Raw genomic sequence first — 18,066 nt, 5'->3', positions numbered from 1 at the left:
AATTTAGGCCAGAAAGTAATTCTGATGGTTAAGATAAGGTATGTTTATTTGCCCTGTATTTTATATGTGATAATCACCTCCACAAGAGTAAGGGGAGGTACCTTTATTTTAGTGAATCCCCATATTTAGGGTACTTTGTTTGAATTTAGTGTCATCTCCAGTGATAACTATAGTTCAATCCTCAACTTTGATTAAGATTCTGAAGTTTTGCCAATGGGTGCATCTCAGGAAACATACAAGTTAATTTGGAGCTTGTGTTGTAGAGGCACAACACCATTCACCAAACTTACCTGTCTTTATAAATTCTTCAAGTAATTTAAGAATTTCCAAGTGGGACAAATTTTAGACCTCTGTTTACATTTTTGTTTTCTCCTGTGTATCCAGTTTTCTGTTTATTCCTCCTATATCCAGTTTTGTTTTTGTTGTTGGGGCTGGTGTTGTTTTTTTGTTTGTTTGTTTTCTATCCTGCTCATATTTACAAGCCTTCTCCTTCAGAGTCTCGAGTAAGTATCATCAGGGTTATGGGCCTCCCTGATGGCAGTGGTTGCTTCATCACATTTTAAGTTCCCTAGGTTGAAGTTGGGTTTGAATTAACCTCTTGGGTATGCCACAGAGGCCCATTTTTGGTTTTCTCTATAACTGTGGGGATCAGGAACTGTGTTGTCATGGAGGCATAGACAGCAACAGCAGCAGAAGCATTTTTTGGGGTGGCCATGTACTCCTTTTAGGAGTGTGAAACTCAGCATTCCACATGGTAACTGTTCTTCTTCCATATAAGGAACCACCCAATGGAACTGTATAATGCACAAAGTAACAGATATTTTTCCCAGGACACACTGTAGAATGGGGGCTGATGCATGGTTGAAACATACAACCAGTGATCACACAGTAGGAATTATTCCCCTGGGCCTAGTGTCAGTCACTTTTCTTACTGGATCCCAACCACATGATTCAGTATGAGACACAAAGATAGGTCTGGGCAAAGACACATGACATGGGGCTATTGCCAAACTCCTGTTCCTAAATATTACTGATGCTTCCAGGCATTAAGATCATTTAATTCTGAACAGAAACTTGGAAAGACTCAGCAAATGCAGCATAAAGTTGCTCCGGTTAAAGTATCAGCTTTCCAGGAGGCAGAAAAAAACCCAAACAGCATAATTGTCTCCATACAACACAACAAATTAACAAGGCAAAACATAAGAAGAAAGACCCCCAGCAGTTGTGGTCATTGCCTAGATACCCCTTGCTGTGCCGATTGTTAAGACTAGCTTTCATAGATGGGATAATACCTAACCACCATCCCAAATCCGGTCCTGTTGAGACTGATGATTGCACACCTGCACCAAGAGGGTATTGAAAAGGGTACAACTCGTATAATGAGGCTTTCTATGGAGAGTGAGGCAGGCTTCCAACCAGGTCAAAAAATGGCTTGGGCTGGAAAGAGCAAGGAAAAAAAACTGGCTTGGCTTTCATCACAATTAAAGATTGGAGCTGGGCTGGGCATGGTGGCTCACACCTGTAATCCCAGCACTTTGAGAGGTCAACATGGGAGGATAGCTTGAGCTCAGGAGTTCTAGACCAGCCAGGTCAACATGGTGAAACCCCATCTCTACAAAAATACAAAAATTAGCCAGGCGTGGTGGTCCACGCCTGTGGTCCCAGCTACTCGGGAGACTGAGGCAGGAGGATTGCTTGAGCTGGGAGGTGGAAGTCACAGTGAGCAGAGATCCTGCCACTGCCCTCCAGTCTAGGCAACAGAGCAGGACCCTGTCTTAAAATAAATAAATAAATAAATACATACATACTTTTCAAAATTAAAAAATATATACATTGGGGCTGGAATGAGGTCCTACACATAGACTGGGACTTACCAGCCTCCCCATCTATAGGGCAGAAGGGAAAGGAAGAGTGTTGGCACTTGAAAGTAGTCAGCAGTCTAACGTCAAAAATGGAGGCAGACTATTTATGATGAGAAGAATATGGTAAATGAATGTCTCCATATCTTGAGCTGATGGGGAAGACTTAAATTTCTAAATAAGTAATGAAAAGTCAGTAAATAATGTATATACCTTCTGCTTGTTATCCACACATTTATGAATTACATCACTAGAATTCCTAGTATAATAAGACAAACCATTCAAAACAATGACAAAGTCCCCTCTCAATTTGTTCTTTTTAACACAGATACATTATTTAAGTTCTAAGAGCAGGCAGCCATCAAGTGGTTAGCAGTTACATGATATTAATATTCAATGTTATAAAATGGGAACAAAAACATAAGATTTTTCTGGGCTTAAAGCAATAAGAAAATCATTAAGAAATTGAAGCCTTATAAACCAGCTGTTTCCAAATGACAGCTTTGAAAGTTCAGGAAAAAAAAAAATCACCAGCAGGATGAGAAAGAATGCCAATATAATAAATTAGCTAGATTCCAAATTCCACAGATACCATAGTATAAGTAGAAAGTAGAGATTGGATTAAAAACACACACACATACTTATATACACACAATGCAGTAAAACCAAGTCATCAAAGAGGTGTAAATGTGCAAGTTAATGTGTAAACTTAAAAATGTATCATAAAAAAGAGATGGAAATAACCAGAAATATAACAGTAACTATATTTGATTTTTCTTTTAGAGATAATAACCAAAATGTAGATGAGGTTGGGTGGAGAAAGAGGGGCTTCATTTGATAGTAGTGAAAAATCACTAGCATGAATTTGTGGATTAATTAATATTATTTCTTAATAGAGAATTTGGTTTTTTTTCACTTGGACATATACATAAATTTTGCCTTTTGAAGTTATAGAATTAGAATGCTGAGGTAATAGAGGTTCTACCTACTCCGAGTATATTTTATATTCATATAATTATATATAGGTGGTTTGCTGCACCCATCAACCCATAATCTACATTAGGTATTTCTCCTAATGCTCTCCCTCCCTAGCCCCCCACCCCGTGACAGGCCCCAGTGTGTGATGTTCCCCTCCCTGTGTCCATGTGTTCTCATTATTTAACTCCTGATTATGAGTGAGAACATGCAGTGTTTGGTTTTCGGTTCTTGTGTTAGTTTGCTGAGAGTAATGGTTTTCAGCTTCATCCATGTCCCTGCAAAGGACATAAACTCATCCTTTTTATGGCTGCATAGGATTCCATGGTATAAATCTGCCACATTTTCAAAACCACCTATGCAACAAACTTGCACGTTCTGCACATGTACCCCAGAGCTTAAAATAAAATAAAATAAAATAAAATAAAATAAAATAAAGAATTATATATAGGTGGAACTGAAAGATACCTAAGAGACCACACAGATGAAATAACTTATTTTTATGTATGAAAAAGGAAATCAAAGATTAAAATAATTTTCATCATTCCATCAAATTATTGGCTTTAAAAATGTTATTTGAACATGAATTTCTGTAGTAAATATTTGGCTTTAAATTTACTTTAGAGTTTAAATACTAGGTTCTTACAAATTTTGTGATTTCTTGTCATGAAGACAGGGCATTTTCCTGTCTAAAATTAGATTATTTTCTAAGAATGTCAGTGATTTGCTTAAGGTCATAAAATATTTTCCTGAGGTGGTTGAAAATACAGCTTATTTATTTGATTCTAAATTCAACATTTTTTACACTATAAGATTGTTTATTTTATAATTGTGTTTTTGATTCCAAAATTAATTTGGAAATGCATCAATATACAGTGTAACTAGCTATTTTCTCTCTCTGCATAGATCGCAGACCACATGTACATATTAAATTGAGCTTTGGAAATTGGTTAAACATCTTTCTTTAGATTATTTTTTAAATAAAAATAAGCTTTCAGTGGACTCAGAGTCACTAGCCTTGGTGCTTATATATTTAAATTTAGATGATCTCTCAAGTATTCTTATAATTTAACCTTTATTTAATGGAAAATATCAGATAAGGATTCTTTGAGAAAATGTTAAACTAGCACATTTTAGTGATTTCATTTTCTTTTCTTCTTTGGCAACAGTTCTGACTTCAATCATAAATCAAATAACACAGTTTAGAGTATTATGAAGTCTGTAAAACTATCCTTAAGGGAGTCATGAGTCCAGATTACAAACACTCATTTTCAAACTACTGAGTGAATTGGTTTATTTAAAATACTACATTGTTCTATAGATTGCTCAATAACCTATGACGTGAATAACTGTTCAGTAAAAAATCAGGAGGAAGTTGAACTGAGTCACTTTGATGTGTGTGTGAAGAGTGTGGAAAAGAGTGATGTATTTAGTGTATCTGACATTTTCTACTTTCTTGAAAACAATAACATAATCAGCTATTTTAGGCATAAGAAACATTTTCTTATTTATTATGTTTTTAATTATTATTCATGTGAAGAAATACTCTTAGTCTTAAAAATCATATTAAGTATGATAAATATTTAGGAAGTAATATAAGTTTTAGAAAATGATAATATTTTAAATTTGTATAGAAATTGTTGTAGTAGTCATCAATTTTTCACTTCTTCATTGAACTGTATATATTACCAGGAGAATTTCATTTACATATGCAAATATATTTTCATCTTTCTCACAAACATTAGTATTAAATTTTGATTTTCAAGTTAATGATTATATTATGTGCCTGACAAAAAAGTTAGAGTTCTCTAGTTATTCCATGGAAAAGTACAAAATAATTCATAGAAACTGTGCAGAATGAAAAATACTCACCTTCACTTTAAAATTTGTTCTCTTGTTTAAATTTACTAAACTTTAACCAAGAAATCTTTATCCCTAAGAATGTGTTTTTAGCACCTTGATTTATTCAGAAGTCTAATGATAGAGAAAAGTGCACCAAAAATGTGAATGATTCCCTCTCTTTTTCATCCCCATTTTTCACTTTTTGCATACCCATCATAATAATTTCATATTATTTTCTCCCTTTTACTCTCCTTTTATACAAGGTCATAAGCCATAAAATATGAATATTTATTGGGGGTTTTCTAAGACAGACATCTTACAGTGCCTTTTCATGCATTATCTCTTTTATGTCTTCAGAAAAATTTGGTAGGCAAACTAATAATGTAATAATAGATTGACAATTTTTTAGAGAGGGAAATAGAAATAGTGTTAGAGAGCTTAGATTACATAACCAGGAAAGCAAACTGGTAAGTGGTAGAACTGTTATTTAAACTCAAGTCTATCTGATGCTAAAACCTTGCATTTTACCATTCTATTATTGTGACACTGAGTTCAGGAGAAGGTCCTACTATAAAGGCACTGTTATCTGTCCAGCACTATATTATTCCCACTAGATTATGATGCTATGTTTAAAACACAAGAGAGTTGCAACTAGAAGAAGAAATGACATCAGGAAAGTATATTTATAAATGGACCTCCTATTAAAACATGGAAACACACACACACAAGCACACACACATTCAGTATCCAAGGAATAGAGTAACAAATGTTTATTGCTAATGTTATTGATATTGTGGATAATTTTACAAGGATCTATTAATGGTATTACTGTATATGTGAAAGTTTACGGTTGACAGATGTTTTCTTTATATATTAATGTCATATGAATTTTCACATTTCTGTCAAATAGAAGATGGTTATCATTATCCTCACTTTTTTATAAGGGCTGTGCAGTATTATTGTAGGGACAGAGTTAGGAATCATTCAAAATAGAACTCCAATTTGTGTATATTATACACATAAACTTAATGTACTTTTTATTATGTCCTGTTGGAAGAATGAGAGAGGGGAATGCAAATTCCAAACATGTAAAGAACAACTTATGTGTTTTGGGTTTGGATTTCCTAAAATTAACCCTCAAATTCTTCTCATTTCTTTTCACTGTGGTTAAAGTGAGGTTAGTAAAGAAATGTTACTTATTTTATGGAATTATTGAAAAAAAATGACTTGAGATTCTTATGTATTTTTATGTACAAGTTATAATAGTTTCTTTTTGGGGAATTCAAAATAATGCTGAATAGGCTATTAAATATTGCTTAACTAATGTATACATAGGTTTCAGTTCATCTCGTAGATACATACTTTACGTGATGCCTGATACACATGGCTAAGGAAAAGCATTCACAAAAATCAGTGTTTCATCTCCTACCTGGAAAAGAAGTGAATCCCTATGCTCCTCTTTAAAATTTTTTATTAATTTATGGTTTTGTGATTTGAATTATAAGTGGTATTAGATGAACATAGTATCTTTAATATTTGGTTTGGCAAGATTATTATTTCCACATATTTGTAGGAAATCAAACTATCACTCATAGGGACTTATGACTAGAAAGAGGAACAAAAAGATCCCTTCAAATAAATTTAAGATTATGATTAAATTCTGCAAGCAAGTCTCTAAATATGACTGAAATAGTATATTTTCATTGTTGCTACAAAGTATAACTATACTACTAAATACATATTGATATTCTTGTTGGTGGTAGACATTACTTAAGAACTTATGTGTTTTACTTCCACAGAAGTGAATTTTCAGTATATTATCAAGTAGGAGAGAGTAGAGTTAAAACTTTATTAAAATGTTCATTATTGTTAAACCATGGTACTAAAAACTTTTAATGCTTACAAATTAAGTTCTGGTAGATAAAATATGGTTTCCAAAAATCATTTAATCTCAATTATTTTATAATGAAGAGATGAAGATTTTTTGGATCTCCCTCTGATATAGCACTGTTTTGAAACAGATGTGGATTAGTATTTGAATTTTTGGATGAAATTAAGTGTGAGAGAATTTCATAGCTTGCAACTGGGAATTGCATATAAAGCATTGACTGAGCCTGTATAATTTATATTCACTTTTAAAGGATTTTATTGGATCTACTTCCTGATGTTACTTAAATTGATAATTTAAATTCTATTACTTTAAAAGCCAGCAACACATGCATGTTGTAACTGAAGTTCAAGCTTCCATCTGTAGAAAGGAAACACAGTTAACAGATTCATGAATGCTGCTCTTAAGTACAATAGTATTCAGGAAATTGTTCATTTGCACGTGCATGTTTTTAGAAAATCTTTCTTCTTTGATCAGTGTTGCATTTCATATGACTTCCTAGTATGAAAAGCAACAATTTTGAAACAGTAAGCATTTGCTTATTAAAGGCTTAAAATCAAAGGAGAGCATCTTACTTTAAAAATCAGATTGGGTCATAAAAGTTTAAGTCGTAATAGGCTTTGTGAGTTTGTTCATTGTTTTTCCCTCCTATGGAGAACAACCTGTTTTAAATTTGAGTTGTGATTCTACAGTACATTTGTGAAACATTAATATTTACAACATATTTTCTCTCAGAATACTTAAAACATTTCCTGAAATATGTTTTAATTTTAGTCAGAAAAGCATTTTATACGGTGAATAATAAATGCATGATTTAAAAAGTGAGTTTTGTTTTCTTCTGGGGCATACGAGAGAATTTTTAAAATTCACATATTATAATGTTCATGCCAGTGCTGTCTTTAGAAAGAGCAATAATTTAAAATCCTTTAAAAACATTATTAATTCCAAATCTAAGATAATTATCTTAATTATTTAAATTGAGTGTGAAATACTTGTAATAGATTTAGAAAAGTCCATTACATGGATTTTATTTGAATAAAGTTATAAAATGTCTGTTTTTGTATGTTTCAAACAACTGTGTGCTAGCAATATCATAAATAACTATTTATGATAAGTAAACCTTTATGCATAAAAATTAAATACTTTCATTAAGAAATTGTACCAGAGGATACAGATATTTATTTTGCCTGATTTATATGTAAGTTCAAGGAAACATAGATTTTAATATTCTCAGTACTGGAAAACTAGAATCCAAGACCGTGATTTTGCTCTTTCTGTGAAAACTCTCATGAGTAGAAATATAACTATGCCAATATATTAGCATATAAAATATTATTTCAACTTCAGGCCATATTTATTTCTAAAGTATCTAATTATCGATATCCATTTCCTTTTAAGTCTCAAATATCTATCAGTGTAGAAGAGTGGGAAGACACCAAAGACTCCAGAGAACAAGGGCACCACCGCGGCAATCACCGCAACTCCACATCCAGTGATCAGTCGGACCATCCCTTGCTGCGGAGAAAAAGCATGCAGTGGGCCCGAAGACTGAGCAGAAAAGGCCCAAAACACTCTGGTAAAACAGCTGAAAAAATAACCCAGCAGCGACTGAACCTCTACAGGAGGTCAGAAAGACAAGAGCTTGCTGAACTTGTGAAAAATAGAATGAAACACTTGGGTCTTTCTACAGTGGGATATGGTATGCTCTTTAAAACTACTGTATATATGGACTCATGATTTCTTGCCATTAGTAGTGATATAGTTGGTTCTAATTTAGTAAAGAATTGCATTTTTGCTTCACAGGTCAATTAGTAGAAACTCGTGATACATCTAATCTCCTACAGAAAATTTAAATGATGATGATAAGATAAAATGCTAAAAATTTTCAGCGTTTGCTGAATCTGCTAGATACTGTGCTAAACCCATTACACAAATTATCTTAATTTTAATTTTCACAAAAACTCTGGGCCAGACCCTGTGTTTTCATGTTAGAAGTAAAAAACCTAAGTCAGGTGGCCTTGTAATTATCATCTTATTCTAGTGCCTGAGATAAAATGAATTTGAGGCATTGACAAGTAACTGGTTCTACTGACCATAGGTAAACCAAAATGTTCTTACAAAATTTGTTTATGTGGTTTAGGAACAAAGTATTCAAAAGCTTTAATTTTGAAGCTCAAATAGTGCTTTATCTCATATTGTGCAAATCTGTCTGAATAATTGTTCAGTTCCCATATTAATCCATAACTGCCATATAGACACTATAGACACAGCTTAAATAAATAATGCAAAGCTTAAATAAATAATGCAAAGATACATTTAAAATGTATCATTTATCAGTGTATGAATTTTACTTTAAAAAGATATTTAGTCCATTCAAAGGAAAACCAAATTATAAACAAGGTGTTTTATTTTATGTATATAAATATGTAACATGGGTAAACCAGGAACTCAGATAGTGTTAGTATCATGCAAGTTAAGAATCCAATAGAAGGTATTCCATATTTACCCTTTTCTCTTGTTTGTTATTGAAATCTCAACATGAGGCAATGTTCTTAGGAAGAAATTTTAGTCATTGAATTAGAGTTTAAAAGAAGTTGCCTCTGCTTCTTTGAATAAGGAAAAAAACCCACATATTAATTTAGCACTACTCTATGCATAGCATGCTATGCGTGCTACTCCAGAAACTATGCTAGGTGCTTTATGTGAGTTTTCTCATTACTCTTTATATCCCTGATTTGATAGGTATCTCATTTTACCCTTTAGAATTTTGACTCTTAGAAGTTAAAGACTTTGCTCAAAGACATACAGTTAAAATGTGTTGTAGTCAGAACTCCATATATAGTTGAAGTTCATAATTATATTGATACTTACTTAACTGTAGCCCAGATTCATCTGTGACAAGTAATTTTAATATAACCACATTTAATGTCTTACATTAAGAAGCAAATTAAAAGAAAAAGTCAGATCGTCATTGTAGAAATCCACTAATAGCTATCTACCAATTAACTGACATGGAATGTGATTATATTCTTAAAGGATTATAGTCCCATATATGTGTACTTTTATTAGTTATTATTCAGCTATTTTTGCTTTTAATAATAAGTCCCAGTGAATGGTTACTTATCTAAGTTCCAGCTGTTTTTCCTGAACATTATAACCCCAGGGTGGTCCTGGAAGCGGTGTGGCAGGTAAGTTTGACTCTCAGAAACTCAAAAGTGCGTAAGCTGACTGCATGAGAGAAACATTAGAAAATGTATTGTTTTTGCTAATGAAACGTCTATCATGTATCTTGCATTTAGATATTCTGTCTGGTTTATTATAATTTTTTAATTTAATTTTCACACTTACAGAAAAAAGAACAGATTCTGTTCACCTTGTTTTTATTTTTTATTTATTTCTTCCTCTCTCTCTTCATTCTCTCGATCTATTTGCCCATAGATCCATCAGTCCATTCCAAAACCTTGTATTGGCCATCTCTAATAGCATAGTAATTATGAAAACAGATTTGGAATCTAATACATCATGGGCTTCTGGTATTTTCCATTTATTTCTAACTCACGTTAATTCATCCACTCAGCCCTTACTATTGGACTGCCCTCTCTGTGCCAGGGCACTGGGAATAGAAAAACGACCTCCTCAGACAAGACCTCTGTATTTATAAACTCATATTCTAGTGTCAGCCAAGAGATTTGTTAAATTATTTAACCTCTCAGCTTATTTTCTTATCTGTGAAATGAAAATAATAATGATACCTATATCATAGATTTGTTGTGAGAGACAAATTAGATCATGAATAATAAAGTTCTTAGCCCAGAACTATCATTTGACTAGTGCCATAGTTATACTGCATGTCTGTTTGAGTATTGTACGTATGTGTGTACTTCATACATAAAAAAGTAAGATTTTTTTGCACATTTACAAAAAGAATAAAACAATACATTTTGCCTCTTTAGGGATAGATAATGGATATTGTCTCCGTTGAGGATGAATCATTTAAAGCAATTATTGTTTTGCCTGTTGATTGATTTAATGACAAGTCATAGTCTGATTTTTTTTTTCAGTAGATTTGGGTGCTCTGAAAGAATTAAACAGAGTACAATATTTACTTACTGGATGTAAGTAAATATTTACTTAAAGGATGTAAAGGAGAGGGAAAAAGAAGAGTCAGAAGATGACTCTTGAGGGGTCTAGTACGAGCAACTGAATCTATGATGGTGGCATTCACTGAGCTTAGAAGAACACATACGGGTGAAGATAATTTATCTCTTGGGAGTGCCTGGAAGACTTCTAATGGGTGATGCGCTGTACGAAGTTGAATTTCTTTTGTCTAATGCTCAAGAAAAAAAAGTGAGTTGTGTACATAGGCTTGAGTCATTAGCTTAAATGAATTTTAATTAAAGCCACTGGAATAGATGAAATAACCCTCAGGTGAAGAATTAGTGGGTGAATCACAAGGTCAGGAGTACGAGACCACCCTGGCCAACATGGTGAAACCCCATCTCTACAAAAAAATATTAAAAATTAGCTGGACGTAGTGGTGGGCACCCATAATCCCAGCTACTCAGGAGGCTGAGGCAGGAAAATTGCTTGAACCTGGGAGGCAGAGGTTGCAGTGAGTCAAGATCATGCCACTGCACTCTAGCCCAGGTGACAGAGTGAGACTCCATTCAAAAACAAAAATTTTTCACATTTCTGGAATGTTTAGGTTAAAGCCTTGAAAACAAGAAATAAGAGGCTGAGGAGTCTAGAACTGAGCACAATAGTATGTTGTCAATTGCTTATATATTTTTTTACCATAGCATTGACCCCTTCTGCATTCATAAGGTGTGGGGCCTCGGTGATCCTCTAAGCACCTCAAGTTGATTTTCTCCAGTCTTAAGCAGTTTTGCCTATTACCTCAATATGCTGAACAAAAGGCGTTTCCTCTGTGGTCTGTGAGGTGAAAAAAATATTAAAAATTGTTAAACTAGAGAAATAGAAAACTAGAAAAATAGAGAATGACTAATAGTGCCAAATTGTATTGAAGATATAGTTATATGTCATTTGTGACCTTGAAGAGGACAATATCAGTTGAATGATACATGTGAAAGTTACATATTGAAAGCTACATATCCAATAGCTTGAAGTAAGAATTTGGATACAGTGAATTTACACATATCAGTTAGGATTAAGAGGACTGACTATAAGTAAGTATAGATTAGGAAGACTGACTATAAGTAAGTAAACAGTTTTTTTTTTTTTTTTTTTTTTTTAAAAAGAAGGCATGTTGCATGTTTTAAACAAAATTGAAGGATTTATTTCTCTCCCAGATTATGATATTGGAGATATTCCAAGATGGTAGGATGCCGGGTTATTGGAAATTCAGTTTTCTATCTTGTTGTTCCACCATCTAATATTTCCATTGCCAAAGTCATATCATTGTACACTATAGCTATTGGAACTCCAATCATTTTTTCCACATTCCACCAGAAGGAAGGAAGGTGGGACCAGCAAAGAAATTACTGTCTCAGTGGAAAGATATTACCAAGGGGTTGCACACACCATTTCCACTATATCCCATTGTCTAGAATGTGTGTTTTATTTTTGGTGGCTCAGATCTCTATTGAGGAAGAAAATAATGGATACCAGGTGACAACTCTGCCATGGCAGGTATTTATTTATTTTTTTAAAGAAGCTTTATTGTGAAAGAGAAATGAAAACTGTGCAAACAGCTGGATGAAAAGTGGAGAATAAAGAGAAACTACTTCTTTTTGAAGACCAAAGAGCGATGAGCATATTTAAATGTTAAGATTGATCCATTAGCAAAAACGTTAGAAATATAGAAATTGAACACATTTGGAACTCTTTGCTTAGGTATTTGGAAATGAGGGAAAAATACATGCTTTTAAATGTGGTAAACTTGTAGTTACTTTAACAGGAAGTTGAGTCATCATTCATATGATACTAGGAGTTAAAATCATGAGCTGAGATTGATGGCAAGAATGTCAGGTTAAAGAATGTTTATATTCCCCGAGAAAAAGGTGTCCTTTTGTACAATTCTACCTAAATCTTTTGACGTAGGTGATAAAGAAAATTTTAAACAAGAATAAATGTAGAAAGAGTAGTATAATGAAACAATATTTACCCACTATCCTGCTTCAGCAGTTATCAACTCATGGCCTAGTCTAGGCAACAAACATCAGATCCTGTCTCTACCAAAACAAATAAACAAAAAATTAGCCAGATGTGGTAGCACACGCCTGTAGTCCCAGCTACTCAGGAGGCTGAGTGAGAGGATTGCATGAACACTGGAGTTCAAGGCTGCAGTGAGCCATAATCTTGCCATTGCACTCCAGCATGGGCAGTAGAGACCCTGTCTTAAAACAAAACAAAACAAAAGACTCAAAGGCCTGTCTTGCTTCATGTGTACTCAGACCAATTTCACCCATTTCTCTCACCTCTTGCATTATTTTTAGGTAAATTTCAGACATTACGTAGTTTCCTTTCCTTTTTTTTTTTTTTTTTTTTTTTGAGCCTGAGTCTCGCTGTGTCACCCAGGCTGGAATCCAATGGCACCATCTCAGATCACTGCAACCTCTGACTCCCGGGATCAAGTGATTCTCCTCCCTCAGCTTCCCAAATAGGTGGGATTACAGGCATGTGCCACCATGCCTGCCTAATTTTGGTACTTTTAGTAGAAACGAGGTTTTGCCATGTTGATCAGACTAGTATTTAATTCTTGACCTCAGGTGATTCACCAGCCTCAGCCTCCCAAAGTCCTGGAATTACAGGTGTGAACCACTGTACTGGCAAGAACTAGTTTTAAGAACACAACCACTGGGGATTTTCACAATTAAAAGTAGTTATTTATTGTCATCAAATATTCAATTGGTTTTTAAATATTCACTTATTTCAGCAAATGTCATAATGTTTAGTTTATTTAAATTAGAATCAATTAAGATCCATGCATTGACATGGGTGATAGCTTTATTTAGTTGTTTTTATTTATTTTCTATTATACTTTAAGTTCTAGGGTACATGTGCACAACGTGCAGGTTTGTTACATATGTAAACATGTGCCATGTTGGTGTGCTGCACCCATTAACTTGTCATTTACATTAGGCATATCTCCTAATGCTCTCCCTCCCTGCTCCCCACACCCCACAACAGGCCCCAGTGTGTGATGTTCCACTTCCTGTGTCCAAGTGTTCTCATTGTTCGAGTCCTACCTATGAGTGAGAACATGCAGTGTTTGGTTTTCTGTTCTTGTGACAGTTTGCTGAGAATGATGGTTTCCAGCTGCATCCATGCCCCTACAAAGGACATGAACTCATCCTTTTTTATGGCTGCATAGTATTCCATGGTGTATATGTGCCACATTTTTTTAATCAAGTCTGTCATTGATGGACATTTGGGTTGGTTCCAAGTCTTTGCTATTGTGAATAGTGTCGCAGTAAATATACATGTGCATGTGTCTTTAGAGCAGCATGATTTATAATCCTTTGTGTATATACCCAATAATGGGATAGCTGGGTCAAATGGTACTTATAGTTCTAGATCCTTGAGGAATCGCCACACTGTCTTCCACAATGGTTGAACTAGTTTACAGTCCTACCAACAGTGTAAAAGTGCTTCTATTTCTCCACATCCTCTCCAGTATCTGTTGTTTCCTGGCTTTTTAATGATTGCCATTCTAATTGGTGTGAGATGGTATCTCATTGTGGTTTTGATTTGCATTTATCTGATGGTGAGTAATGATGAGCATTTTTTCATGTGTCTATTGGCTGCATAAATGTTTTCTTTTGAGAAGTGTCTGTTCATATCCTTCACCCACTTTTTGATTCGATTGTTTGATTTTTTCTTGTAAATTTGTTTAAGTTCTTTGTAGAATCTGGATATTAGTCCTTTGTCAGATGGGTAGATTGCAAAAATTTTCTCCCATTCTGTAGGTTGCCTGTTCACTCTGATGGTAATTTCTTTTGCTGTGCAGAAGCTCTTTAGTTTACTTGGATCCCATTTGTCAAATTTGGCTTTCGTTGCCATTGCTTTTGGTCATGAAGTTTTAGTCATGAAGTCCTCACCCATGCCTATATCCTGAATGGTATTGCCTAGGTTTTCTTCTAGGGTTTTTATGGTTTTAGGTCTAACATTTAAGTCTTTAATCCATCTTGAATTAATGTTTGTATAAGGTGTAAGGAAGAGATCCAGTTTCAGCTTTCTACATATGGCTAGCAGGTTTTCCCAGCACCATTTATTAAATAGGGAATCTTTTCCAATTTCTTGTGTTTGTCAGATTTGTCAAAGACATGATGGTTGTAGATGTGTAGTATTATTTCTGAGGGCTCTGTTCTGTTCCATTGGTCTGTATCTCTATGTTGGTACCATGCTGTTTTGGTTACTGTAGTCTTGTAGTGTAGTTTGAAGTCAGGTAGCGTGATGCCTCCAGCTCTGTTCTTTTGGCTTAGATTTGTCTTGGCAATGCAGGCTCTTTTTTGGTTCCATATGAACTTTAAAGTAGATTTTTCCAATTCTGTGAAGAAAGTCATTGGTAGCTTGATGGGGTTGGCATTGAATCTATAAATTACCTTGGGAAGTATGGCCATTTTCATGATATTGATTCTTCCTATCCATGAGCATGGACTGTTCTTCCATTTGTTTGTGTCCTCTTTTATTTTGTTGAGCAGTGGTTTGTAGTTCTCCTTGAAGAGTTCCTTCACATCCCTTGTAATTTGGATTCCTAGGTATTTTATTCTCTTTGAAACCATTGTGAATGGGAGTTCACTCATGATTTTGCTCTCTGTTTGTCGGTTATTGGTGTAGAGGAATGCTTGTGATTTTTGCACATTGATTTTGTATCCTGAGACTTTGCTGAAGTTGCTTATCAGCTTAAGGAGATTCTGGACTGAGACAATGGGGTTTTCTAAATATACAATCATGTCATCTGCAAACAGGGACAATTTGACTTCCTCTTTTCCTAATGGAATACCCTTTATTTCTTTCTCCTGGCTGATTGCCCTGGTCAAAACTTTCAACACTATGTTGAATAGGAGTGGTGAGAGAGGGCATCCCTGTCTTATGCCAGTTTTCAAAGGGAATGCTTCTAGTGTTTGTGCATTCAGTATGATATTGGCTGTGGGTTTGTCATAAATAGCTCTTATTGTTTTGAGATATGTCCCCTCAATACCGAATTTATTGAGAGTTTTTAGCATGAAGGGCTGTTGAATTTTGTTGAAGGCCTTTTCTGCATCTATTGAGATAATCAAGTGGTTTTTGTCTTTGGTTCTGTTTATATGTCGGATTACATTTATTGATTTGTGTATTTTGAACCAACCTTGCATCCCAGGGATGAAGCCCACTTGATCATGGTGGATAAGCTTTTTGATGTGCTGCTGGATTCAATTTGCCAGAATTTTATTGACGATTTTTCCATCGACATTCATCAGGGATATTGGTCTAAAATTCTTTTTTGTTGTTGTTGTTGTGTCTCTGCCAGGCTTTTTTATCAGGATGATGCTGGCCTCATAAAATGAGTTAGGGAGGATCCCCTCTTTTTCTATTGATTGAAATAGTTTCAGAGGAATGGTACCAGCTCCTCCTTATACCTCTGGTAGAATTTGGCTGTGAATCTGTCTGGTCCTGGACTGTTTTTGGTTGGTAGGCTATTAATTATTGCTTCAATTTCAAAGCCTGTTATTGATCTATTCAGGTATTCAACTTCTTCCTGGTTTAGTCTTGGGAGGGTGTATGCGTCCAAGAATTTATCCATTTCTTGTAATTTTTCCAATTTATTTGCATAGAAGTGTTTATAATATTCTCTGATGGTAGTTCGTATTTCTATGGGGTCAGTGGTGATATCCCCTTTATCATTTGTTATTGTGTCTATTTGATTCTTCTCTCTTTTCTTCTTTATTAATCTTGCTAGCAGTCTATCAATTTTGTTGATCTTTTCAAAAATCCAGCTCCTGGATTCATTGATTTTTTGAAGGGTTTTTTGTGTCTCTGTCTCCTTCAGTTCTGCTCTGATCTTATTTATGTCTTGCCTTCTGCTAGCTTTTGAATGTGTTTGCTCTTCCTTCTCTAGTTCTTTTAATTGTGATATTAGGGTGTCAATTTTATATCTTTCTTCCTCTTGCTTTCTCTTGTGGGCATTTATTGCTATAAATTTCCTTCTACACACTGCTTTAAATGTGTCCCAGAGATTCTGGTACATTGTGTCTTTTTTCTCATTGTTTTCAAAGAACATGTTTATTTCTGCCTTCATTTCGTTATGCACCCTGTAGTCATTCAGGAGCAGGTTGTTCAGTTTCCATGTAGTTGAGCAGTTTTGAATGAGTTTCTTAAACCTGAGTTCTAGTTTGTTTGTGGTCTGAGAGACAGTCTGTTATAATTTCTGTTCTTTTACATTTGCTGAAGAGTGCTTCACTTCCTTTGTGATCAATTTTGGAATAAGTGCAATGTGGTGCTAAGAAGAACGTATGTTCTGTTGATTTGGGGTGGAGAGTTCTGTAGATGTCTATTAGGTCCACTTGGTGAGGAGGTGAGTTCAATTCCTGGATATCCTTGTTAACTTTCTGTCTCATTTATCTGTCTAATGTTGACAGTGGGGTATTAAAGTCTCCCATTATTATTGTGTGGGAGTATAAGTCTCTTTGTAGGTCTCTAAGGACTTGCTTTATGAATGTGAGTGTTCTGGTATTGGGTGCATATATATTTATGATAGTTAGCTCTTCTTGTTGAATTGATCCCTTTACCATTATGTAATGGTCTTCTTTGTCTCTTTTGATCTTTGTTGGTTTAAAGTCTGTTTTATCAGAGACTAGGATTGCAACCTCTGCTTTCTTGTTGTTTTCCATCTGCTTGGTAGATCTTCCTCCATCCCTTTATTTTGAGCCTATGTGTGTCCCTGCACGTGAGATGGGTCTCCTGAATACAGCACACTGATGGGTCTTGACTCTTTATCCAATTTGCCAGTCTGTGTCTTTTAATTGGAGCATTTAGTTCATTTACATTGAAGGCTAAAATTGTTATATGTGAATTTGATCCTGTCGTTATGATGTTAGCTGGTTCTTTTGCTCATTAGTTGATGCAGTTTCTTCCTAGCATCGATGGTCTTTACATTAGGCATGTTTTTTCAGTGGCTGGTACTGGTTGTTCCTTTCCATGTTCAGTGCTTCCTTCAGGAGCTCTTGTAAGGCAGGCCTGGTGGTGACAAAATCTCTCAGCATTTGCTTGTCTGTAAAGGATTTTATTTCTCCTTCACTTATTAAGCTTAGTTTGACTAGATATGAAATTCTAGGTTGAAATTCTTTTCTTTAAGAATGTTGAATATTGTCCCCCACTATCTTCTGACTTGTAGAGTTTCAGCCGAGTGATCAGCTGTTAATCTGATGGACTTCCTTTTGTGGGTAACCCAACCTTTCTCTCTGGCTGCCTTAACATTTTTTCCTTCATTTCAACTTTGGTGAATCTGACAATTATGTGTGTTGGAGTTGCTCTTCTCAAGGAATATCTTTGTGGTTTTCT

General features: G+C 34.7%; 1 protein-coding gene across 4 annotated transcripts in view; it reads left to right on the top strand.

Moving 5' to 3' along the window:
- KCNT2 (potassium sodium-activated channel subfamily T member 2) overlaps window positions 1-18,066 on the top strand; it is a 399,597-nt gene that overhangs the window by 339,940 nt on the left and 41,591 nt on the right. For all 4 annotated transcript variants that reach the window (XM_015120935.3, XM_015120925.3, XM_015120914.3 and 1 more), the window contains one exon: window positions 7,963-8,263. In XM_015120935.3, coding sequence (XP_014976421.1) covers window positions 7,963-8,263 — 301 coding nt within the window. The remainder of the gene's footprint in view (window positions 1-7,962; window positions 8,264-18,066) is intronic.

The sequence above is a fragment of the Macaca mulatta genome, chromosome 1 (genome assembly GCF_049350105.2).
Source record: "Macaca mulatta isolate MMU2019108-1 chromosome 1, T2T-MMU8v2.0, whole genome shotgun sequence".
Lineage (NCBI taxonomy): Eukaryota > Metazoa > Chordata > Mammalia > Primates > Cercopithecidae > Macaca > Macaca mulatta.
This window is presented reverse-complemented; position numbering and strand designations above follow the sequence as displayed.